The sequence below is a fragment of the Hemiscyllium ocellatum genome, chromosome 3 (genome assembly GCF_020745735.1).
Source record: "Hemiscyllium ocellatum isolate sHemOce1 chromosome 3, sHemOce1.pat.X.cur, whole genome shotgun sequence".
NCBI classification, from domain to species: Eukaryota; Metazoa; Chordata; class Chondrichthyes; order Orectolobiformes; family Hemiscylliidae; genus Hemiscyllium; species Hemiscyllium ocellatum.
Genome location: NC_083403.1, coordinates 13,754,886 through 13,780,584, shown reverse-complemented (window position 1 = coordinate 13,780,584; position 25,699 = coordinate 13,754,886). Strand labels below are relative to the sequence as shown.

The 25,699-nt window shown below is 42.9% G+C and overlaps 1 protein-coding gene across 2 annotated transcripts in view; it reads right to left on the bottom strand.

Annotated features, from left to right (window-relative positions):
* Positions 1 to 25,699, bottom strand: part of lin9 (lin-9 DREAM MuvB core complex component) — a 115,673-nt gene that overhangs the window by 38,547 nt on the left and 51,427 nt on the right. For both annotated transcript variants that reach the window (XM_060855754.1, XM_060855745.1), the window contains exons 2-6: positions 15,745 to 15,777; positions 11,888 to 11,982; positions 4,432 to 4,539; positions 1,767 to 1,900; positions 1,544 to 1,669 (exon numbers count right to left, since the gene is read on the bottom strand). In XM_060855754.1, the coding sequence (XP_060711737.1) occupies positions 1,544 to 1,669; positions 1,767 to 1,900; positions 4,432 to 4,539; positions 11,888 to 11,982; positions 15,745 to 15,777 (496 nt within the window). The remainder of the gene's footprint in view (positions 1 to 1,543; positions 1,670 to 1,766; positions 1,901 to 4,431; positions 4,540 to 11,887; positions 11,983 to 15,744; positions 15,778 to 25,699) is intronic.

Below are 25,699 nucleotides of genomic sequence, written 5' to 3'. Positions count from 1 at the left end.
GTGGCTATACCTTCATGTGCCTAGGGCCTGAGCTCTAAACTTCTCTCCCTAAACCCTCTTTAGCAAGTCGTGATCAACTCACCCAACACTTCCCCGTGTGGCTCAATGTCATTCTTTGATTTATAATGTTCCTGTGAAGTGGCTATTACACAATGTACATTATTACAGGGTTATTATTGTACAGCAAATTGCTGCCTTTGTCTCTTAGCCTGCAATGCGGTCAATGAACACTGCAAACCAGATTCAACACTTGTTCAACTTCCTTACACAGTCAGAGATACTGTTTGGACAACGTCGCAGCTTGTTAGATCACTCCACAGGGGCAATGGGACAGGACTGTGAAACAGGGGATGCAAGTAGGCCAGGCAGATGTGGCAGGGTTACTTTCACTGAAGCAAACCAATTGGATGCTCAAACCCATCTGGCAGCTTTGGTCATGGGCTGAGGAGTGGCAGATGGAGTATAATTCAGATAAATGCCAGGTGCTGCATTTTGGGAAAGCAAATCTTACCAGGACTTATACACTTAATGGTAAGGTCCTAGGGAGTGTTGCTGAACAAAGAGACCTTGGAGTACAGGTTCATAGCTCCTTGAAAGTGGAGTCACAGGTAGATAGGATAGTGAAGAAGGCGTTTATTGGTCAGAGTATTGAGTACAGGGGTTGAGAGGTCATGTTGTGGCTGTACAGGACATTGGTTGGAATATTATGTGCAATTCTGGTCTCCATTCTATCGGAAAGATGTTGTGAAACTTGAAAGGGTTCAGAAAAGATTTACAAGGATGGTGCCAGGGTTGGAGGATTGGAGCTAAAGAGAGAGAGGCTGAACAGGCTGGGGGCTGTTTCTCCTGGAGCGTCAGAGGCTGAGGGGTGACCTCATGGAGGTTTATAAAATTATGAGGGGCATGGATAGGATAAATAGACAAAGTCTTTTCCCTGGAGTCGGAGAGTCCAGAACTAGAGGGCATAGGTTTAGGGTGAGAGGGGAAAGATATAAAAGAGACCTAAGGGGCAACTTTTTCCACACAGAGCATGGTATGTGTATGAAATGAGCTGCCAGAGGGTGTGGTGGAGGCTGGTACAATTTCAACATTTCAGAGGCATTTGGATGGGTATCGGAATAGAAAGGTTTGGAGGGATATGGGCCGGGTGCTGGCAGGTGGGACTAGATTGGGTTGGGATATCTGGTCAGCATGGACGGGTTGGACTGAAGGGTCTGTTTCCACGCTGTACATCTCTATGACTCTATGACTATGACTTAGGCAGCTGCCCAGAGATAAATTCACAATGGGGCCATGATGAAATGCATTTGATGTGGAGGTGCTGGTGTTGGACTGGGGTGGACAAAGTCAAAAGTCTCATGACACCAGGTTATAGTCCAACAGGTTTATGTGAAATTGCAAGCTTTCGGAGGTCTGCTTGGGGCTTGTGATTCCAAATAAACCTGCTGGACTATTAGCTGGTGCCTTGAGACTTCGGAGATGGACTTGGCTCTTGAGTTCTGAAGCTGTGTGCTTGTGTTATCACCCTCCTCGCTACACTTACCGTCGGGGTTTTCCCATTAGCCTCCGGATTTTGCCCCACTCGACTCTGGTCAGTTTCCTGGTTTTTAGGTTTGGGAAGGACTCTTTCAGGCACACGCAGAAATCATTATCGCCTTCAAAAAGTGGCCTAAGAAGCAGAATGGATTAGAACCTGCACACAAGGGATAGAGAAAGAAATGCACAACTTGTGGAATTAAATATCAGGAAAGTCAGATGAAGCATACTTATCGATATTTGAGTAAAACCACTCGTAGATACACCACTTGTGGGCCTTGGGAAGTTTCAGCAAGTTCCTCAAGCGCAAGCCAATCTTCTGAGCGACTTTCTTATCAGGCGTTGCCATGGTTGCAGAATATTTCTGACAAGAGATCAAGTTTATTGAAAATAGAAAAGATATGCACATTTAAAAACAAAATGGTGTTTAAAAAGACAGAATTCGAATGTTTTAAGTTTTGATGAGGAAACAGCAAAATTCCAGACATTTTTGGGGGGGGGGGGGGGGGGGGGGGGAGGGGTTTTGCTTACACTGACTGGTTACACGTGTGTCAAAGCCAACCCACAGTAATAGAGCGAAAACCTTTTGACTTTACAAACACCGTGAGGAACATGTTTGGACAGCCTTGGCTCCATTTCTAATAGGCAAGAATCAAAAACCCAGAAGACCAAAGTGTGGCCAGGTCAGGAACTTTCGGATGACTGGTGTCGGGAGAAACTGAAAAACATCACTGTGTTGTTGAAAGAGCTGCTACCTGTTGAAGCAGAAATCAGCAGTTTTAGATTGCATCTAAATCTTGGGCCAGGAGAAGTTCCAGGACCAATTCCAGTCTGAGCCGGGTCAGGAGCATTTCCAGGGCCAAGGCCAACCCTGGTCTAGAGTGTTTGAGGTTAACACTCAGTCCTGTACTGAAAGACAAATGTCACTATTTAGCATCAACTTCCTCAGACATGAGGAGAATAAGTATTTCAGTAGTTTGCTCACAATTATCTTCAGGAGTAAAAATGCAACCTTCAGAGTAAAACTAGTGTGTTACTGTATAATAGAGTTTCAGGGTTCTGGGCTTCATCCGTATGTAATACAGCCGGTTCCTGAGGGTAAGCAGCAGCAAAGAGGACATCACAGGTAACTGCAGTCAACTAGCTGGAAAGAAATCTTCTCGTCTCCCAATAACAATCCAGGTGTTTGTTGAGTAAGTTCAGTCTTTTTGTCCCACTACTGTTTTAGAAAATTCATTTCAAGATCACAGTACACTCCCAGTGCCAAGCCTAGGCTTGCCATTTTAAGCCATGTCCTGTTATCATTATTCAATTTACTGCTCTATTTGGTCATGTTATATACTGAAGCAAATTCTCAGCTCAGTCACCCCCTTTGAAGACTGAAAGCACCAGGTGTCTTTGACGTTTGCTGCTGTGAGGTCATTTCCAAGCTCCTCCCAGAAATATTTATTGACATGACTCAGTGAGAACAAGACAGCACTCACTCTGTTACAACCAGCACTTCACATTCGGCTTAGGAACAACATCCTTGGTTCTACCTTGTATGACTTTGGAGTTATTCTCATTTTGTCTGGTTGGAGTGGTTTTCACAAGTGCAAAGTAGGCAGGAGAGACTTCCCCTACAGAGAATAAAGGGAGTTGCTGGAGGATTAACATGGACCATCAGGTTGCTCTGGCCAATGTTACAGCTGTTACAGTCACAGATCATACACACTGCAGACAAACCATTATCCTGTGAACTTTTCTAACAAAGTTCTTCACACCAGCCAATCATAAAACATTAAAAAAATGAAAGAATTGCAGATGCTGGAAATCAGAAACAAAAACAAAAACTGCTGGAAAAGCTCAGCAAGTCCAGCAGCATCTGTGGTGAGAAATCAGAGTTAATGTTTTGGGTCCAGTGACCCTTCCTCAGAATTGATAGTAACTAGGAACACGCTTTTTTTTCATGCAGAAGGTAAGGTGGGGGGAGAGGGGGTAGAGAGTAAACGATGGGCGAAAATAGAGCCAAGAAAAAAGAAGAACAGTCAGACAGATAAAGGAGTGGATAACCATCAGCTTAGGAAAATAAATAGTTAACAATGGGGACTATTAACAGCTATCAATGGGTTGTGTGTAATAGCGGAAGATGTGATAACAAGCCCTGGTGTGTGGGGGTTGAGGTAAGGTCTTGGAGAAGGTGAATCAAGCCCTAACATTAGGGAACTTGATATTGAGTCCAGAGGTTGTATAGTTCCCAAGCCGCAAAACTGAGCTCCTGTTCTTCCAGCCTGCGTTTAGCCTCGCTAGAGCACTGCAGCTAGCCTGAGACAGGTGCTGACCAGAGAACAGGGTGGGGTGTTGAAGTGACAGGCAACTGGAAGCTCAGGGTCATCTTTGCAGACAGAATGAAGGTGTTCTGTAAAGCAGTCGCCCAATCCACGCTTCAATTCCCCAATGGGGGAGAGACCGCATTATAAACAGTGAGTACAGTAAACTAGATTGAGTGAAGTGCAGGTAAAGCATTGCTTCACCTGGACAGTGTGTTTGGGCCCTTGGATACGGAGGAGAAAGGAAATAAACGGGAGGTATTACACCTTCTGTAGTTGCAGGGGAAGGTGCCATGGGGCTGCGAGGGGGTGTTGGTTGTGAAGGAGGAGTGGACCAGGGTGTCCTGGGATGGGAACGGACCTCGTGTAAGGCTGACAAGGGAGGGGAATGTGTGTCTGGTGGTGACATCTCGCTGAATGTGACAGATTCGGCAGCTAATGATCCTCTTGATGTGGATGTCGGTGGGATGGTAGATGAGGACGAGAGGGACCCTATCATTGCTGTGGCGGGAAGGGGGGGGGAGGCGAAGGCTGAAGTGCAGGAAATGGGTCAGAAAACATTTTTTCATACTTTTGGAGGTCATACCTGAGGTTGCATGGCAACTCTCGGATTCCTTTTGGGAGACTTGGTGCTCTGCAGCTGCCTCTCCTCCTCTTCACTCAACAGGCATCTCCTTTTCATGCTTCTTGTTGGCTGGATGAATACAACAGTGCACCAAAAGTCAGATCCACAGACACAAGAGGAGATTTCTATCAATTATTGGGATTGTCCTAACATCACAAATATATTATTACAGAGTACAAGATCTAAGGAACCTCACCAATTTAGTGGTGAATAATAATGGTCTTTTCCCCAAGATGGGGGGAGCTCAAAACTAGGGGACATTTTCAAAGGTGAGAGGAGACAGATTTACAAGTGACCTGAGAGGCAGCTTTTTCACAGAGGGTGGTTCGTCTGTGGAATAAATTGCCTGAGGAAGTGGTAACTGCTGGTACAGTTACAACATTTAAATAACATTTGGACAGGTACATCAACTAGAAAAGGTTTAGAGGGATATGGGCTAATTGCAGGCAAAGCAGAACTAGTTCTAGTTTGGGAAACTTGGTCAGCATGGACTGGTTGATATTGAGACTGATGGGTCTGTTTCCATGCTGTATGACTCTAAGCCACTTTCTGCTGAATCAAGGTGCCAACCTCCTCTTTGTCTATGTTTTCTATACCTTCCAGCATTTTATCTTTTCGGCCATTTCCAATGCTGAGCTGAGATGAAAACAATAGCACAGACCTGGCATTTGACAGAGGGCCTCACAGGCAGAATTGATCATTTCCACAACCTTGCACTTATACACGCACACTGTTCTGGACAGGGATCTGGGGCAGGAGTCTAAGTTGATCCTCAATTTCAAATAGAAAGTTCTCAGAGCCATTTTTACCAACTACTCTGGAATAGACAGAGGATCTGACCTGGGAGCTGCCTGGTTCTCACAGGGCAATGCACTCAGCTGTGATTTAACTTCAGGACTCATTTAGTTCAAATCATTACAGCAGCTAGCGACAAGAGTTTATTCAACCAGGAATACATGGGAACAGACAGTAGGTAAGAAAGGCTGCACTGCGGGCTGGAAGGAGTGTGTCAATGTGGTGCCAATATTCTTCTTCTCCACATTTGCATTGGTACAAACCTGGGATCACACTGACTGTGGGACACTCAGACATGGCCTCTCTGGGTTGGTGGGATGCAGCACAAGCAGGGACAGTACTCATGGACCCCAGTGCTGCCCCTAGCTCATCACGGGCACAGAGGGCCCTAGATATTGCTCCTAGTAGTAAATGGGAGTGATGTGGTTGGGAGAGGCTCCAGACATGATGTGGACGGATATTGGCTTGTACTTCTTTGCTCTGCAAATCCATATAATTACTCCTGAGCATTGAATGCACTTTTGACCATTTAATAACAAATGATAAAACAGCCCAAACACAGAGCAAATAGTAGAATAAAGGTGTCCTCAGAAGATCCAGCCAGCCCATTCACAATAGGAAAGCAAGAGTCCAAACTGGAAACTCAATATGGATAAGCTTACAGCAAGAGAACTACCAGCAGGTCAGGATTTAAATTAAAGCTTGCTCTGCCAACAATGAACGTAGGCTTTAAATGCTGTAAATTTGAGGGAGGAAGCTGAAAGAATATACTGAGTTTACTTTGAACTTCAGTGACAGACTGTGTCAATAAATGTCCGGTATCTATCTCCCTGCTCTGACAGTGGAGTAAATGCAGTACTATCACTCACAACTCATCAGAAGCCCGATCACATGGGTGAATTCTCGGAGGCAGACCCCCAGAACTGCAGATTTGAAAGCAGCCCTGGTACAAATAGTCTGGTGACATAATCTCCATTGTTAATATGAGAGATTCTTTAGCATGGCTGCGATGTTTTGCTGCTAATCTCACCTTTCAGGATCAATAATACTGCCAGGCCTCTTGCAAAAATATATGGAGGTCAGCTGGGAAAAAAGGTCAGACAATTGTGTATTGGAGTGCCCAGGGGCAGAAACCAGTGTGAAATGGACAACATTCTGCCTCTGGTTTTGAAAAAAATAGTTTTGTTTCAATAGCAAAAAGTGAGACGGTCAGAACGATCCTATTGTATTAAAGTGTAAAATGTTCAACCTACAAGTTCATGCTCTGAAAGTTCTTCACTTACTTTCTGGTTTTTCTTCTGTCACCTTTGTTACACAGAATTTACAATACAGAAACAGGCCATTCAACCTAACTAGCTTGTGCCAGTGTCTGTACTTGACCCGCCTTCCAAACTATTTACTTATTGCCATTAAACAGTGGACCTTCTGACTCAGCAGAAACAACACCAAAGGAGATTTACTGGTGTGGGAATGGAATTACAGAAATAATTCAGGCCACAATATCCATTATGAAGAGAAAATGAGACAAGTATATCATTAAATTTCACACTAAGTGGAATCAGGTATCTAGAGTCAATACTTTAAAAGCAAATGCACAGAACCATCATTTATGAATGTGACCTACATTAAGGAATACAAGCACTAAGAATCTTTAGATATTATCCAAAACACCATACCATTTTAGTAATTGCGGAAGAAATAGCAAATTAAGGCTGTGCTTAGAAACACTTAAAAATGTTTTACTCCCAACTTCCCTGTTCACCTGATTCCACTGAATCTAAACACAACTACTCATATCAATGTCACTGGGTGTTAAGTCCACTATGGTGACCTGTTTTCTGGGTGGACTACTCAATGCCACACATTTAGACAATGAGTCAATGCACAGAGAGTGGATATTTTCATGTACTGAGTGGAAGGAAACAAGCTGTCCAATAATTTTATTAACACAATCTGGTCAGAGGTTTGCTGTCAACACTTGATATGTTTCTGCTATGGCAGGGGATTCATTAGTTTAGATTAGATTAGATTACTTACATGTGGAAATCGGCCCTTTGGCCCAACAAGTCCACACAGACCCACCAAACCCATCCCCCTACATTTATCCCTTCACCTAACACTACGGGCAATTTAGCATGGCCAATTCACCATCTTTGGACTGTGGGAGGAAACCGGAGCACCCGGAGAAAACCCACGCAGACACGGGGAGAATGTGCAAACTCCACACAGTCAGTCGCCTGAAGCGGGAATTGAACCTGGGTCTCTGGCGCTGAGAGGCAGCAGTGCTAACCACTGTGCCACCGTGCTGACCACCGTGTTGCATTACTGCTCAGAAATCTACAGTCTCACTGCATGCATTGTTTTGCACAAGATCTTTTTCCACTCATCACCACAGTGTTCATTGACATACAAAGTTTTCATCCCAATGTTCTATATTCTCCCCTGCCCATTGCTGAAATCCCATCAGCCTTACAATTCCCAGATTTCCCAGTCATCCTCCAAGATGGGTCACTTGTGCACCCTGTCCCATCAGCAGTAGTTAGGGCTTATCTAGATTTCTCTATGATCCTAGCTGACAGTAATACTAGACCAAGTCAGATCCCATGGTTAAGTCCCATAGGAACAGGTGTAGGCCATTTAGTCCCTCAAGCCTGTCATACCATTCAATAAGATCATGGCTAATCTGTCACCTAACTCCATATGCCCAATTTGGGCTGACATCCCTTGATACTCTTGCTTAATAAACATTTGGTTATCTCAGGTATAAACTTAACAATTGAATTAGCATTGGCTGCCGAGTGAGGAAGAGAGTTCCAAACCTCCGTGGCTCTTTGCATGCTTTCTAACATCTCTCCTGAGTGGCCACTCCAATTCTTCACTATTGCCTTCTGATTGTAAACTATTTTCACTTGTTGAAAATTCTATCTATCCTGCCTTTCCCTATTAATGTCCTGAAAACCTTGATCAGATTACCCTTAAGCTTCTAAATTCTAAACAACAAAAGCCAAATCTTTCCTCATAATTTAACCCCTAAGTCCAGGTATCAACCTGTGTCAACAACCTGCATTGAATTGCCACCAGACAAAATATCTTTCTGAAAATGTGGTGCCCAATGCTGCCCACAGTACTCCAAGTGGGGTCTAACTAGGGTTTTGTATAATTGCAGCGCAATGTCTGCATCCCTATAATCCAGCCATTTAGGTATGAAGGCCAGCATTACATTTGGATGATTTTCTGCACTTTGCTCATGAGATTTTAAAGAGAGAGGCACCTGAATCCCCAAATTCCATTGGACATGCACTATATTTAACTTGGTTCTAAAAAAATACCCTGATCTATCCTCTCCCATCCAAAATGGATAACCTCACACTTCCTTATATTAAAATCCATCTGCCACAACTTTCTGCTAATTCACCTTAATCTAACAATACCCTTTTGTAATTCTATCCTGTCATCAACACTGTCTACAATGCTGACCAATTCTGTGCCATCAGCAAATTTGGATATTTGACATTTTGCGCCATTATCCAAATCATTATGGTGAATAATTGAGGCCCCAACACAAATCCCCGCCGGATACCACTACATCTTGCCAATTTGAACACCTACTCATTACTCCAAATCTCTATTTCCTGTCACTCAAACCACTTCCTACACATGTCAATGATTTACCCTCAAACCTGTAGGTTTTCACTCAGCTCGGACAGGACTTCATCATATACCTTCTGAAAGTTTACATGAACAACATCTATCAACTTACCTCTGTCTACCACCTATATCACCTCTTCAAAAAACTCTATATGAGGTTTGTCAGGCATGATCTACTCTTCATGGCTGCACGCTGACTTTCCCTGATTAACTGAAATTTTGAGCTGATGAACCTAGCCTTTCCTTGATTATCAACTCTGACAATTTCCCCATTACAAATGTTGAGCTAACTGATATGTACTTCCCTGGTTTCCCTCTGTCATCCTTAAAAGTGACACGAGGGTAAATTTCCAATCCAGAGGTCCACTTCCCGAATCCAGGGAACTCTGAATGATGATGATTAGGAGCAGTGGCAATGTGCTCACCTACCTCCTTTAACAGCCGTGGATGGAAACCATCAGCTCCTGTGGATTTGTCACACTTCAGCTCCATTAAATTCCCCGTTATTGATGGTTTACTTCATCTAATTCTATTTTGACTCTGTCCCCAATCCTCTGATTTTTTTTTCGGATTTCCCGTCAGCTATCCTCCATTGCTGTTGTGAATACTGAAGCAAACTAATCGATGAGCATATCTGCCATTTCCCCATAGTCCTTGACAATATCCCCACTCTCAGCCTTCAGTGGGCCAATAATACTCTTAACTATTAAATCACTTCTTATTGTCTTTTCTGTCCCTTGCAATTCTCCTTTCATAAGCTTTCTTAGCTGGTCTTATAAGCTACTGTGAGACCACAGTTTGGTCTTTGTATTCATCCTATTCTGTGAGATCTGTACTGTTCTTTGCCCTTTTTTAAATTTTATGCTGTCCCTTACCCCCTTACGTGTCCACAGCTATTTTGTTGTGAGGGGAAGCTTTCCCTTCTCATGGGTACAAACAGCTTGTAAATAGATTCAAATATCATTGCTGTTCCTCAGTTGCTTTACTATTAACAGAGCTTTCCATTCTACTGTGGAGTCTCTGTCTTATCCCATTAAAGTCTGCCTTACTAAAACCCAAAATTCTAGTATCTGAAGTTAGTTCATCTCTTACATCAGCTACATGAAACCTGATGCTTTGATCACTATTTGATAGATGCCCATGAACAACGAGGTCACTAATTAAATCAGGTTCATTGCTCATTACTAGATCTGATATTGCTTGTCCCCTTGTCACATTCAAGACATATTGCTGTAGGAAACTGTCCCAGCACACTCGAGAAATTCACAAACTTTCTGCTTCGTAGATCATTAGTTTTATTTTTGCTATTTGTTTACTGTGGTCAGTCACTGAACATAATTGCCTCAGGATTTCCAACGTACTTTTAATAAAAAAAAGTTCATTTCACTCAAAAAGAAATAAAACATATTTTACACTATATAGGAGTTAAATGACACTTATTACAAATATCAGAAATAAAAATTCAACCCTTTTACTGTCAAGAATCTTACAGATATTGAAACTTCAGTGAAATGTGACGGTCTCCACTTTGAAAAAAAATCCTTGTTCATTTGACATAGCTGTAATTGTTTTATTTTTGGCGCATTTCTGCATTTACTCAATTTCCTTTAGTCAATGTCTCCTCCTGAGACACTTAAACTACTAACACAGCTCACTTATTTCTTAACATCGGTTCCTTCAACTCCACTTCCATATCTTGCTTCTGGAGCTTCTCTCTTTCACCCACTCAGAACTTAATTTCTTCTGCATTGATTGTTTTGGAGACTACTACACTGAAGTGTTGCTTTTACAGACCTTGTCACTCTGAATGACCTGCTTCTCTGAAAGAAACCTGTATATTTACTGACCTCTTAGTTGCTTCTGTCTTTCCTAAACAACTTTTCTGTCTCAGCCTCCCCGTCATAAGGCATCTTAGTGCTAAGCAGTAATCCCTTGTTTTCTCTCTTCTACACTATTTTCTAAAGAACTAAACTATTTTCCTTAAGGACTTCTTAAAGCCTTATTTAAGTGCATGTAAACACATTGCCAAACAACGATGCACCACTCAGAACTCAAAAATGAAACAAAAACATCCTTCCCTGAACTCATACAATATAGAGATATATAACAAACAGTGGGCGGCACAGTGGCACAGTGGTTAGCACTGCTGCCTCACAGCGCTTGAGACCTGGGTTCAATTCCCGACTCAGGCGACAGACTGTGTGGAGTTTGCACGTTCTCCCCGTGTGTGCGTGGGTTTCCTCCGGGTGCTCTGGTTTCCTCCCACAATCCAAAGATGTGCGGGTCAGGTGAATTGGCTATGCTAAATTGCCCGTAGTGTTAGGTAAGGGGTAAATGTAAGGGTATGGATGGGTTGCGCTTCGGTGGACTTGTTGGGCCGAAGGGCCTGTTTCCACACTGTAAGTAGTCTAATCTAATCTAATCTAAAGTAGTCTAATCTAATCTAATGCAATACATAGTTCTTCAACTTCAAACCTGAGTTTTCAAATAGTAATAACAGTATCTGAACCTTCAGCACACTCTCTCTCTCTGTGGCTTTTCTCCCTGAAAATGCTGCACCACGCGTTTGACAATTGTCCTAATTTTCTTTTGCTCTGGGTTAGTTCTTTATTATTATACTTTCATGAATTACAGTTTACTCCATTGAAGATGCTCTATCAATGAAATGTTATTGTATTGTAGGATCAAGCTACATGTAGAACTGGGAGAAGAATGGTCAGATTGCTTCAGACCAATCCAATTACTGTAGACCTGAAGCACTTTTCCTTCACAAGTCAGCTGTCCTGCTCAAGAACAAAACTGTACAAAAGTTGACCACATTTTGTCGTGATCAAACTGGCCAGTTATATCATCAAACACACCATTTCTTTTCAAAGCAATGTTTAGCAGAGAGAAGAGAATGCATTCCCTTTCATCCCTTCCATCAAGCATTAAAAACTGTTTCAAAGATGACAAATACAATAAAGTGCCTTACAGTCTGAACAAGTGAGCAGGCGTTTCTTCCTTTCCATGGAGGAGTCTTGGATAATGCAATGTATTTCTCGTTCCATGTACTGGACAGGCTTCCTTCTGTTGGAGACAAAGACACTGGGTCTCAGAAACTACCTTCACCCTTTCTTGCTGATGCCTGGCGGGCGAATACATATGGTCGAAAGTTGTACACATCAGAGAGATTGGGGAGACAACACTAGCTCTGGGTTCACTTTACAGTTTGGTGAAGCTAGCCACAGAAATGTTTGCCTTTTTCTGCCAATGCTTTGACTTCGAATGATTCTCTTAATACCTGACCCCTGAGTGCTGCCAACAGCAACCGCTGCAAGCTCCCACTCATACTACACCACTTACCTGAATGTGATATACACCTCAAATGCCCAAGTCAGCCCACATTCAGAAGCACAAAACACTAATTATTCAGGTAGGTATTTATGCCAGGCCATTCAACTTTCCTATAATCAGGCCGGGCTGTGCACCATTTGTGACGTGATTTTAAGAGTTAAGCGCACACACAAAAATGGACATCAGGAGTCTAAAGATAGTGATATTGTATATGTATAGATAAAGATTTCCTGTTTGGTATTCCTGACAAGAAACTAAAAGGTCATATACCGCCTTGACTGAAGGCTGACACCTGACATTGTCCTTTTCAGGAGTATAACTGAGTGACTGTGGATTTACATTACAATTTTGTGTTATGCTTGCCATCCAATAAGTTCACAATTTTGTTAGAATGCATGTTAAAACTTAATTTACCATGCTGCATGCAGGATTTCCAATTGTGCAAAGAGAACAGGAACCAGAGTTTATTTGAAGGCCAGACCATTACAGTCATAAATTGCGAGCAAAGTTCAAGCAGTGCCTAGTCTGAACATTGAAACAAGGTTAAACCTCTGAAATGAGATGATCGCTGGGGTACGGTTGTGGCGTGTTACCTTTCTAGTAACTTGGAGGACATGCCTAATGATTGTCAGTGGCACACTCAAAACCTGGTCACGGTAGCATAGGAATTCAAATTCAGCTAATTAAAAATTAACAGCAACAGTGACCATAGTGCCAATGAATTAGTCCAGACAATTATACAGCTTTAGCAACATCTCTTTTTAAAATTTTTCCCACCTTCTTTCTATTTATTGCCATTTAATCTCAAATTTATCTCAAAATGTAACATTTAGGAAGCAAGTCTGACACTATTATCTGGTTTGACCCGAGAGTTCAGACCCACAGCAATGTGGTTGATTCTAAACTGCCCACTGAAAACAGCTAGCAAGCCACACGGTTATATATTAGCTGACCTTTCCAAGGATAGGGGTGGCATGCTGACTCAGTGGTGAGCACTGCTGCCTCACTGCACCAGGGACCTGGGTTCGATTCCAGCCTCTGGCAATTGTCACATTCTCCCAGTGTCTGTGTGGGTTTCCTCCAGGTGCTCAGATTTCCTATCACAATCCAAAGATGTGCAGGATAGGTGAATTGGCCATGCTAAATTGCCCATAGCGTTCAGGGATGTGTAGTCAGGGGAAATGTAGAGTTATAGGGTAGGGGAATGGGTCTGTGTGGGATACTCTTGGAGGGTCGGTGTGGACTTGTTGGGCTAATTGGCCTGTTTCCACACCGTAGGGTATCTATGATGGTAGGGCTGGGGTGTAAATAACAGCTTTACATATGAATTAAAAAACATTCAATGTGTTATATCCATAATTCAGTTTGAATGTGTATATTCCAAAAAGGTTGCAACCATTAAGTTGGTCGTGGAGATTAAACAGTAACAAAATAGAAAGAGGGTGGGAAACATTAAAAAGCAGAGATAACTCTAAGGCTATATAAATCACCAAAATACAGCATCCAGGTTTGGGCAACGCATTTGCAAAGCGCTGTTTAGAGTCCTATCTTGAGTACTCTGCATAGTTTTGCACACCCTATGTTAAAATAGATAGGATGCAGGGAATGCAGATTCACCTATTCATTACCAGGGCTCTAAGGGTTCAAGTAACAGCAGCAATTATTTGAGTGGGGCCCATATTGTTTGGTATTTAAAAGTCTAACGTATGGTTTGATTCAAAAGTTAATAACTTTTTGAAGAACTGAGGGAGTAAAAACATTGAGTTTTTGCAGGTATCTAGGACAAATGATCATAATCGTAAAATCTTAACAAGGGAGAGAAAAGTTGAAAAATATTTTTTCATGTAAGGGTGCTGCAACGTGAAACTCTCCTCCAGAAATTACAGAGGCTGCTATAAATCAAATAATAAATTTTAAATAAGAGATTGACAGCATTTTTCTGACCATGGGTAAAGAGTGAAGTCGGATGGGTTATGATTCAAAGTCTGGTCTTACTGAATGGCCAGGTGGGCTGGCTACCCTCCTCCTGCTTCCTTTATAAGTTATAACTCACTCAGCAGGCTGAGTGAAGTGAAGTGCCCCAGATTAAGCACAATCTCATAGATTACCAGTTACAATCTGAACACCATGAAGTGACAAACAAAAGCTGGTTTCCTAACGGCACAGATCATTTCTGGATTCCACGAGAGGGCAGCAGGCTCCCTGCAGTCACCCTACTCAATCTCTGTCTCCTTCATCCTGGTGACAAACTTGGAAGGACTGGTTTCTTCAGGAGAAAGTGAGGACTGCAGATGCTGGAGATCAGAGCTTAAAAATGTGTTGCTGGAAAAGCGCGGCAGGTCAGGCAGCATCAAAGGAGCAGGAGAATCGACGTTTCGGGCATGAGCCCTTCTTCAGGAATAAGGAGGGTGTGCCAAGCAGGCTAAGGGAGGAGTCCCTCCTCCCTACCATTTATCTTGGCCTGCTTGGCACACCCTCCTCATTCCTGAAGAAGGGCTCATGCCCGAAACGTCGATTCTCCTGCTCCTTTGATGCTGCCTGATCTGCTGCGCTTTTCCAGCAACACATTTTTAAGCTCTGGTTTCTTCAGGAGTTTGGCACAGACAAGAGAACTGGTTTTATTGCTGTGAGTACTGAGGTAGGGGCAGCGAGTGAGTTCACAAACTACAGGGTGCTGGAATCCGAATTAAACACATCCCCTACCCTATCCCAGCATTTCCCATGGCCAACTCACCTCCCCTGCACACCCTGAACACTATTGGGCCAATTTAACATGCCTAATCCACCTAACCTGCACATCTTTGGACTGTGGGAGGAAACCTGAGCACCTAGAGTAAACCCACACAACCACAGGGAGAATGTACAAACTCCACACAGACAGGCAGTCATCCAAAGGGGGAATCGAACCCAGGTCCCAGGTGCTATGAGGCAGCAATGCTAACCACTGAGCCACCATGTCAAGAGGCAAGAGTTGCTATTTTGAATGATTCCGCTTGGGACTGTGTCCACGGAATAATGGAAATAACAAGTGCTCACAAATCAGCTAGAGGCTAACAATGCCAGTCAGCCAGCTGTGTGGCACACATTTAGCAGAAAAGCTAGTTGTTTTCTTAGGAAGCCTGAGACAAAGGTCAACTGAGTGATATACTGGTAGCTTCCCTACCTCTGCGTCAGGAGGCCCAGGATCAGGTCTCACCGGCTCCAGAGGTAGGTCATCAAATCATTAGACAGGTTGATCAAAAAGAAAAAAAATCCACGCTGGGCCTTTTGCCTAGGAAACAGTAGTTTTGACTAGATTGGAACCAATGAGACATTTTCTCTATTGGCTAGAAAGGTATGATGTGAAATAGTTTGGGCAGTTTGTTAGGTTCTAGGTTACTGAAACACAGTGGCAATCTTATTTAATAGGCTAATGGATGACTCAGTAAGAAAAGATGGTGACAGGCGAAAGAAAGCAGTATATGGGAGATAAAAATACAAAATAAAACCTCTCACCTTTCAAACTCACGAGAGCCTTTGCTGAAGAGCCTGTAAGTGGAAATGATTGACAGTTAAATTAGTTCACAGGAGATGGGCTAACATTTCAAAACATTAAGAGAAGCCTTTCATTGACAGAACTGAATTCATAGAGGTTTAAAATCAGACACACAATGGCTCTCAGAGCTTCTTAGCATCACTCCAGTTTAGCAAGCACTATTAATACTTAGTCAGCAGTCCTATTCACTTAAGCAGATTATTGATGAATATCGCTTCAGTTACTGCAAATAATTGTTAAACTACTTCCCATCTAAACCTTTCTATTCACTGCAGTTAACTGGAATATTTATTATCTTCAACCCATTTCTAGAATATGCCCAAAACTTTCCAACTCTGATATATCTGTACTTCTGAAAGTCCAAGAGAACCATGCAGGAGACCCCAGAGGTCTTTCTCGTTAACTGGTTTTCCATTCTGATGGAGGCAATGATACATGTGGATGCATGGAATAGAGCAAGTACGATTGGTGAGTTATAGCTACAGATTGCCACATACAATTATGATATCATGGTGCTAACACCATCTTAAAGGCAAATAAATATTCTTAGTTACAGGGTTTTCAGGTTAACAACAGTAATGCAGTATTGGAGAAGTTTAGATTAGATCCCCTACAGTGTGGAAACAGACCCTTCGGCCCAACAAGTCAACACCAACCCTCTGGAGGGTAACCCACCCAGACCCATTTCCCTCTTACTAGTGCATCGAACACAAGGGACAATTTAGTATGGCCAATTCACCTGACCTGGAGGAAAGCAGAACACCCAGAGGAAACCCATGCAGACACGGGGAGAATGTGCAAACTCCACACAGACAGACAGTCACCCGAGGCCAGAATCGAACAAGACTCCCTGGTGCTGTGAGGCAGCAGTGCTAACCACTGAGCCACCGTGCTGGAGGTGTGGAGGAATTTTCTTTTGAGGACAGGTTATGTAGATTGAGCCAGAGCTAAGGAACATGATGTGTGCAGTTCTATCGCTTAATGTAGTCAACAACTAATGGGAAGAATGTAGACGAATAAATCTACAAGGAAATTACAGAGAGACCAAGTGTTATAGGTACAGTTGCTTGGCTGCACAAGAACTGGAGTATTGCTGAAAAAAAATTGCCAAAACTTTTTGCCTTGCACCCATCAGGACAATTTGCAAGGATACCAGTTTAAGGGGAAAAATCAACATTTATTCAGGATGAATGAAGAGTTCTGATTGGTTGGTAAGTGGTCTCAGATTGTTCGGGCCGCTGTCAAAGAGAATACACTTTAATACTGACTGACAGTTAATAGCAGACATTGTCTAAATTTTGAACCAGGCAGGTTGACTCTGACTAGTTACAGCATGGCCCTGATAAATAATTCAGAGAATAGCAGGCACCAATTTTGTGAAATTGAAAAAGATGCAGTAATTTTACATGTTCTTTCTTTCTGAAAACAACAGGGCCCTGTGAATGCCACTTCCAGTATACTCAAGTGCCACACTGAGATCCATAAATATGCCGTCAGCGTAATCCCTTGCACATTTTGGATTAAGTAGTAAATGTTTTCCAATTGAAGAATCACATCTAAACTTTAGACACCGTTGTGAGGTTTGCCAGTACAGGTTGGTTGGGTATGGTCAGTACCTTGTTTGTTGGGAACAGCCGAATCAAATGCTATTTGATGCAATTTGCTAGCCTTTGAGATGTACGGCCTATTTACCCTGCATCACACCGGCACTGCAATTGAGATACCAAGTTACTCATTCATGTGATTGGCAGAATGCCTTTTTGGCATGAAGACAGCATCTTGCTCGTGGTGAGCAAAGGTTTCAGCAAAGGTGAAACTAGCTGTTTCAGTAGCAGGATGACTTGTGTTCACCACGAACAAGATGCTGTCTTCAAGCCAATCACACAAACGAGTAACGTGGAAAATGAATTTCAGTGTCTGGGAGATGCCAGGTATATAAGCTATACGTCTCAAAGACTGGTGGATCGCATCAATCAGCACAACCCTTTACCTTTTTGGAACAAGTTAGTGACAATCAGCTCACGGTTAATACTAGGTATGATTCAGGATTTTCCAGCAAATTGCAGAAAGTGAGTGAAACTACACTGTCAGACAATTTAGGATGATCAGTCAGACTGCTGCAAACTTGTACCAATGCCCAGGCAAAATTAGCATTAATCTGACTGGCTTAAAATTTAAACAAAGCCGGCTATTAGCTGTCAATCAGATGCATTCTCCATGGCAAAGCCTAACCAGTGTTCACTTGCCAACCAATCGCTGTTCTCCTCCCATGCAGTATAAATGTTGGTATTCCCCTTAAATTGGTATTTTTGCGAAGTGTCCGGATGAGTGCAAAAAGCTGTGATAAAATGTGTCTTTCTTCAGCTATACATTACATATTAATATTAATGGGGCATCTTAATAGGAGAAAGTGAGGACTGCAGATGCTAGAGATCAGAGTAGAGAGCATGGTGCTAGAAAAGCACAGCAGGTCTGGCAGCATCTGAGGAGCAGGAGAATCGACATTTTGGGCACATGTTTTTCATCAGGAACTCAGATGTTGAAATTTATATATCACACGACTCATTTGTGTGATAGGCAGAACAATGTTTTGGCTTGAAGACAACGTCACGTTTAGTGGTGAACACAAGTGTTCCCGATTCTTGTATCTCGGATGCTACCTGACCTGCTGTGCTTTTCCAGCACCACATCTTGGATCTTCATTAAATAGACTGGTACAGTGGTAACATTAAGGGCAAGTCGCAGGTTGTATCCAGGAGAAATTTTGCACAGCAGTTTGTGTCTACTGCAACAAGAAACGGGTACTGTTAGACCTGATTCTTGGGAATGACTTAGACCAAGTAGACCAAGTATCAATGGGAGATCACTTAGAGGATAGTGATCCTTGTATCATAGGTCAAAGATGGTTGTGGAAAAGAACAAGGAATAATCCAGGGTAAGAATAATTAACTGGGAGAGCACAGACTTTAATGGGGCAAGAATGGAGCTAGGCCAAATCAGCCAGAACCAAAGAACAAGACAGGATCGGAATAGATCCTTGAGCCCTCCAAGCCTGCGCTAATATGTTGCCCTTCCAGGCTAAAACGGTCTTCGCTTACAGGATCCATATATTCATGTACTTGCCCATGTGAGTCTTAAATGCTGCAATTGTGTCAGCTTCCACCACCACCTCTGACAGCATGGTCCAGGCATTCACTACCCTCTGTGAAAAACCTGCCTCGCACATCTCTTTTAAGAATACCCTGCTCCCACACCTTGAACCTGTGTACCCAAATAATTGACCCCTCCACTTTGGGAGAAAAAAAGCCTGATACTTTCAACTCCATCCATGTCATTCACAATCTTATAAAGATCTATCAGCTCCTCTCAACCTCCTGCATTCCAGTGAAAACAAACCCAGTCTATCTAACCTTTCTTCATCGTTAAAATCCCCCAGACCAGGCAACATCTGGGTAAATCATTTCTCCGAAGAGAAGTTGGAAAACCTTTGTTATAAAAAGGGGAGATATGGACCAAGCGCAGGCAGGTGGGACTAGTTTAGTTTGAGCACGTGGTCGGTATGAACTGGTTGGACTGAAAAGATCTGTTTCCATGCTGTATGACACTATGATACTGCATGGTTTATTAACCATGCCCTCCATCTTAAACAAATGCACCAAGATCTCGCTCTATTTCTGTATACCCTTTTATTGTACCTTTTATTTCATCCATTCTCTCCATGATCTTTCTACCAAAATGTATCACCTCACAAATCTCTCCATTGAACTTCATCTGCCGCCTACTCCACTAACATGTCCATATCCATATCCATTCAGAGTTCTTAACTGTCCTCTTCATCGATTATACAAACTTGAAGCATTGTAATATATGTCTCCAAGATGTAGTTGAAAAGTGTGGCGCTGGAAAAGCACAGGTCAGGCAGCATCCGAGGAGCAGGAAAATTGACGTTTTGGGCTTTCCTGCTCTTCTGATGCTGCCTGACCGGCTGCGCTTTTCCAGCACCACACTTTTCGACTCTGATCTCCAGCATCTGCAGTCCTCACTTTCTCCTAGGCTCTTAGACGTAGGTCATTAATATAAATCAGGATACTGACTCTTGGTGAACTCGATGACTTCTCCACAGCTTCATTAAATAGTGTAACTTTACCTGCATCCACCACTTCCTCTGGCAGTTCATTTCACACAAGACTGCGTGTCCTTTTCAAATCTTTGCCCTCTCACCTTCAAAGTGTGTTCCCTACTTTTGAATTCCCCATCCTAGGAAGTAGACCTTTGCTTTTCACCTTCTCTATGCCCCTCATGATTTTATAAAACTCGATTAGGAGGTTGAGCAGTGACCTAAGCTCCAGTGAAAAAAGTCCCATTCTTTCCAGTCTATTTTTTATAGATGAACCCTCCACTCTCTGTAACATTCTTATAAATCTTTTCTGAACAGTCTCCAGTTTCATCAGGTTCTTCCTGTAACAAGGTGACCAGAACTGGACACAGTACTCTAGAAGAGGCTTCACCAACACCCTGTACAAACTCAATATGTCACAACTCCTATATTCAAAGGTCTGAGCAATGAAAGCCAAGCGTGCTAAACTCCTTCTTAACCACCCTGTCTACCTGTGGTGCAACTTCCAATAAACTATGTACCCAAACCCCTAGGTCTCTCTGTTCCATATCACACAATTAATGCTAAGGCCCTGAGTGGTATGTCCTGTCCTTGTCAGGTTTTGCTTTTTTGGTAATTCAAACATTTATCTAAACTAAACTCTACAGCCTTCTGCAAGAGCGAGTTCCACAGATGCACTACACTACTGCTGAAGAAATTCTTCAGCACAGTTCTGAAGGATCGTTCCTTCACTCTGAGGCTGTGTCCTTGGGCCCTAACTTCACCTACAAGTGGAACCATCATCTCCACACCCACTGTATTCCAGCCTGTCAATGACATGGATGTACTGGTGTTGGATTGGGGTGAACAAAGTCAGAAGTCACAGGACACTGCGTTGCAGTCCAACAGGTTTATCTGAAATCACACCAGCTTTCAGAGCACAGCCCTTTTGACAGGTGCAGTGACAGACAGGCACATAGACAAGTTTATAGGCAGAGAGCGCAAAAGATCATACAACTAGTGCGACTGCAGTGTTAGATAATACATCTCTGCAGGTGACTAAGAGCGTTAGATAGTGTGTCAAGTATTTGTAAAGTCATGGTCAGTGCTATACCGTCATGTCAAACAGGCAGAGAGATAGGAACATACCTGACATCTCAGGTCAGACACTGAATTGTAGATGTGAGGCTTTGTTTAGAATCTGTCTCAGTTTTAACCAGGAATCAGATTAGTTTTATTCCAAACACTAGAATGTATAAGATGCCTGTTAAGATTCTGTAAGCTTCAATGAGGCTTTTAAACCTCATCAAGTAAAGGCCCAGAGTCCTCAATGCTCATGAGGAGCCTTTCATTCCCTTGAACATTCCTGTGAACCTCCTCTGAACCCCATCACGGCCATAACCATTCTGAGACACAGCAGTACATCTTTGCTCTTGTAATTGAGCCCTCTCAAAATGAATGCCACCATTACATTTGCCTTCCTAACTGGTAAATGTACCTGCAGGTTAGCCTTAAGAGGATCCTGAACTAGGCTTCCCAAATTCATTTGGGCTTCAGATTTCTAAAGCCTTTCCCTGTTTATAAAATAGTCTACGCCCCTACCTTCCTACCACTGTGCATAACCTCCGACTTTCCCACAATATATTCCATCTGCCACCTTTTTGCCCACTCTCCTAGTCTGTTCAAGTCTGAAGCCTCCCTACTTCCTGAACACTACCTGTCCTTCCACCTATCTTTGTATTGTCTGCAAACTTAGTAATATCCAGACAGAAATGAAGCAAAAGCTTTTCTCGCCCAAGGCCACGAGTCTTTGGAATGGCTTCTACTACCTTTTGAGGAGAGGAGAATCCTTAAATATTTTTAATAGCAGAGGTAGATTTTTGCTGGTGAGCAAGGACTTGAAAAGCTGTTGTGAGAAGGCAGGAATATATAGTGATCGCATCAACCATGATCTTATTATGTGGTAGAGCAAGATCATGCAGCCCATTCCTGCTGCTGTTAATTCACATGCCTGGGATATGCATGAAAATATAGTGAACAGGATGACAACTAGGAGAGGCAATGTTAGAATTAGAAGTTAATAGATCCTAGTGGTGGACCTTCAACCTGAACTGCTCCAGTCTGTGTGCTGAGGAGGTTAGCTCAGGATTTTGTGACAATGATCGTATCCAAGTCAGGATTATACACAGCTTGGAGCAGATGGTGTTCACATGATGTTTTTGCCCTTCAGTGACAAGATCGCATCCCCCTAGATTAATGTTCAGCCACTTTCCCAACTGAAATTCAGTGAGTTTCAATATTAAATTTCTATCTAATTTCAGCTGAACAAAATCAATGCAATTTCAACCATGTTAGTTCTCATTTTATTACAACTAAAGCAGACTGTGTGTGAAATTACTCCTTTTGCACTTAGGTTGCAATCAGAAGTGGTAATTGCAAAACATCACTATGTGGGTTCGGAGCTGGTGACAGTGGATTGCAAATTTACTATTTTCAGAAGTGTGAAGAGTTTCATAAACATAGCGTTAAAGTCTCGTGAGCTCTATCAGGATACAGGACACACCTTTCAAACGCATGAAATATTTGGATATCATCAATAATTACCAAATTCCAAAATGCAGTGTCTTTAAATCAAAGCTGCTGCCTGTGCTGGTGTGATCTGAAAAAAATGAATTCACATGGGCCATCTTCCTACTTCACTATTGTGACTACATTTCAAACGTTTCTTTTTGCTCTAAACTTTTGTTTAAAATGGCCAACCAGTGAATTTCAGACCGATGCATGTTATGTAGAAATTGAAACAATGAAGTCTTGAGAGGTTACTGAGACTAACCTTAATAATCATAAAAGACTCAATCATACAATGTCTTTTTCCCCTCCCTTACGTGGATTGGTAATAATACACTATAGGATCTCTATTTCTTTATGTAGAAGTGCAACCAACAACAGCTTTACATTCATGTGGTTAAGCCAGAACACGGAGTTTATGATGTGCAGGTGTATGAGATACCAGAGTCACTATATTTCATCTTCTAATCTGATTGACTACAGTCACAGACTGAAAATTTGTCACTTTGCCTTTTACGAATCCAAAGTTTGTGCGAAGATTTGTAGCTCGGGTGCTTGTTGTAGTGGTTCTGTTCGCAGAGTTGGAAGTTTTGGTTGCAAACGTTTTGTCCCCTGGCTAGGAGACATCATCAGTGCTCTGGAGCCTCCTGCGAAGCGCTTCTTTGATGTTTCTTCCGGCATTTATAGTGGTCTGTCCTTGCCGCTTCCGGGTGTCAGTTTCAGCTGTCCGCTGTAGTGGTTGGATATTGGGTCCAGGTCGATGTGTCTGTTGATGGAGTTTGTGGATGAATGCCATGCCTCTAGGAATTCCCTGACTGTTCTCTGTCTGGCTTGCCCTATGATAGTAGTGTTTTCCCAGTCGACTTCATGTTGCTTGTTGTCTGAGTGTGTGGCTACTAGGGATAGCTGGTCGTGTCGTTTCGTGGCTAGTTGGTGTTCATGTATGTGGATTGTTAGCTGTCTTCCTGTTTGTCCTATATAGTGTTTTGTGCAGTCCTTGCATGGTATTTTATAAACTACATTAGTTTTGTTCATGTTGGGTATTGGCTCCTTTGTTCTAGTAAGTTGTTGTCTGAGCGTGGCTGTTGGTTTGTGTGCCGTTATGAGTCCTAGGGGTCGCAGTAGTCTGGCTGTCAGTTCTGAAACGCTCCTGATGTATGGTAGTGTGGCTAGTCCTTTTGGTTGTGGCATGTCCTCGTTCTGTGGTCTATCTCTTAGGCATCTGTTGATAAAGTTGCGTGGGTATCCGTTTTTGGCGAATACCTTGTATAGGTGTTCCTCTTCCTCTTTTCGCAGTTCTGGTGTACTGCAGTGTGTTGTAGCTCTTTTGAATAGTGTCCTGATGCAGCTTCGTTTGTGTGTGTTGGGGTGGTTACTTTCATAGTTTAGGACTTGGTCTGTGTGCGTTGTTTTCCTGTGTACCCTTGTGGTGAATTTTACGAATCCATTACCCAATCTACTGTGGTTTGGGCAGGTTATAGTTTAGGGTTGCAAACAGGTTTCATTGAAGATTGTAGCCTAGGATCTTCATTATAAAGTCATTCGTATGACGTTTGCAACATCTTATGCACTCCAACCTGCATGAGGGCTGAAGATGGAGCAATCACCTAAATAGCAGAGTCAGACGAGGGATTCAAAAATGTGTGGAAGACTGATGGATTTATAAAGTGGATCGAAACTACTCAGAAGACCAGATTTTCAGTTAGCTGGTATGAAGGAGACAGAACCTGCACTTCTCTTTTCATTGCATTTGTCAGAGTCAGAGAGCTGAACAGCACAGTCCAGCTCATCCATGCCGACCAGATCTCCCAATCCAATCTAGTCCCACCTGTCAGCATTTGGCCCTTATCTCCTCCTATTCATATACCCAGCTAGATGTCTTTTAAATGTTGCATTGTACTAGCCTCCACCACTTCCTCTGGCAGCCTATTCCATATATGTACCACCCTGAGAAAAAGTTGCCCCTTTGGTCCCTTTTCAAATTTTTCCCCTCTCACCTTAACCCTATGCCCTCTAGGATTGGATTCCCTTACCCCAGGGAAAGACCCTTCCTATTTACTCTACTAATGCCCCTCATGATATTATAAACCTCTACAAAGGTAACCCCTCAGCCTCCGATGCTCCAGTGAAAACAGCCCCAGTCTTTTCTATAGCTCAAACCCACCAACCCTGGCAACATCCTTGTAAATCTTTCCTGAACCCTTTCAAGTCTCACAACATCCTTCCTATAGGAGGGAGACATATAGGAGGTCATTTGACTTAGTTTGACAATTGCTCCCCTAAAGTGCCGTGAGATCCACTACTATGCTAAAAGAACCACATAAGTGCAAGCAGTTGTTTTAGATTAATTCGCCAAAGTGCGGAAACAGGCCCTTCAGCCCAACAAGTCCACACCGACCCTCTGAAGAGTAACCCACCCAAACCCATTTCCCTTTGACTAATACATCTAACACTATGGGCAATTCAGCATGGCCAATTCACCCGACCTGATTATCTTTAGATTGTGGGAGGAAACCGGAGCACCCGGAGGAAACCTACGCAGACACAGGGAGAACGTGCAAACTCCACACAGTCAGCCAAGGCTAGAATCAAACTGGGTCCTTAGCGCTGTGAGGCAGCAGTGCTAACCACTGAGCCACTGTGTCACCCAGGATTTTATAAAATACATCCTGTGCAGTTGTTGCAAAGGTTTATAATCCTCCTTAGAATCATTAAACCCCAACAGTGTGGAAGAAGGTGATTCAGCTCATCAAAGGTTGGTTTGGATTCAAAGAACATCCCAGCAAGACCCACCCCTTTCCCTATCCCTGCATTTCCCATGGCTAATCCATCCAGACCTGCACAAAACTGGATTCCACTGACAATTTAGCATGATCTAACTTGAACATCTTTGAGCTTGCAGCCCCAGACATAGCCTGGGATAGCTGAAGGATGTTACGACCAGACATTGCATTCCTACAATACAGTGCTGAAGTCTTAACTTGGATTACACATGCCCATAAAACCATAAGATGACAGGAGCAGAATTGGGCCATTTGGCCCATTGAGCCTGCTCCATGATTCTATCATGGCCGATGTGTTCCTCAAGCCCATTATCCTGCCTTTGCCTGTATAAAGTGAAACCACAACCTTCTCATTCAGAGGTGACTGTGTTACCATTAAGCTAAGGTTGGGAACAATGGCCACCACAATGTTTTGCAATGATTGGAGGGAGTTTTCAGCTGTCCCATAGTCAGGTGTGGCATTTGTGC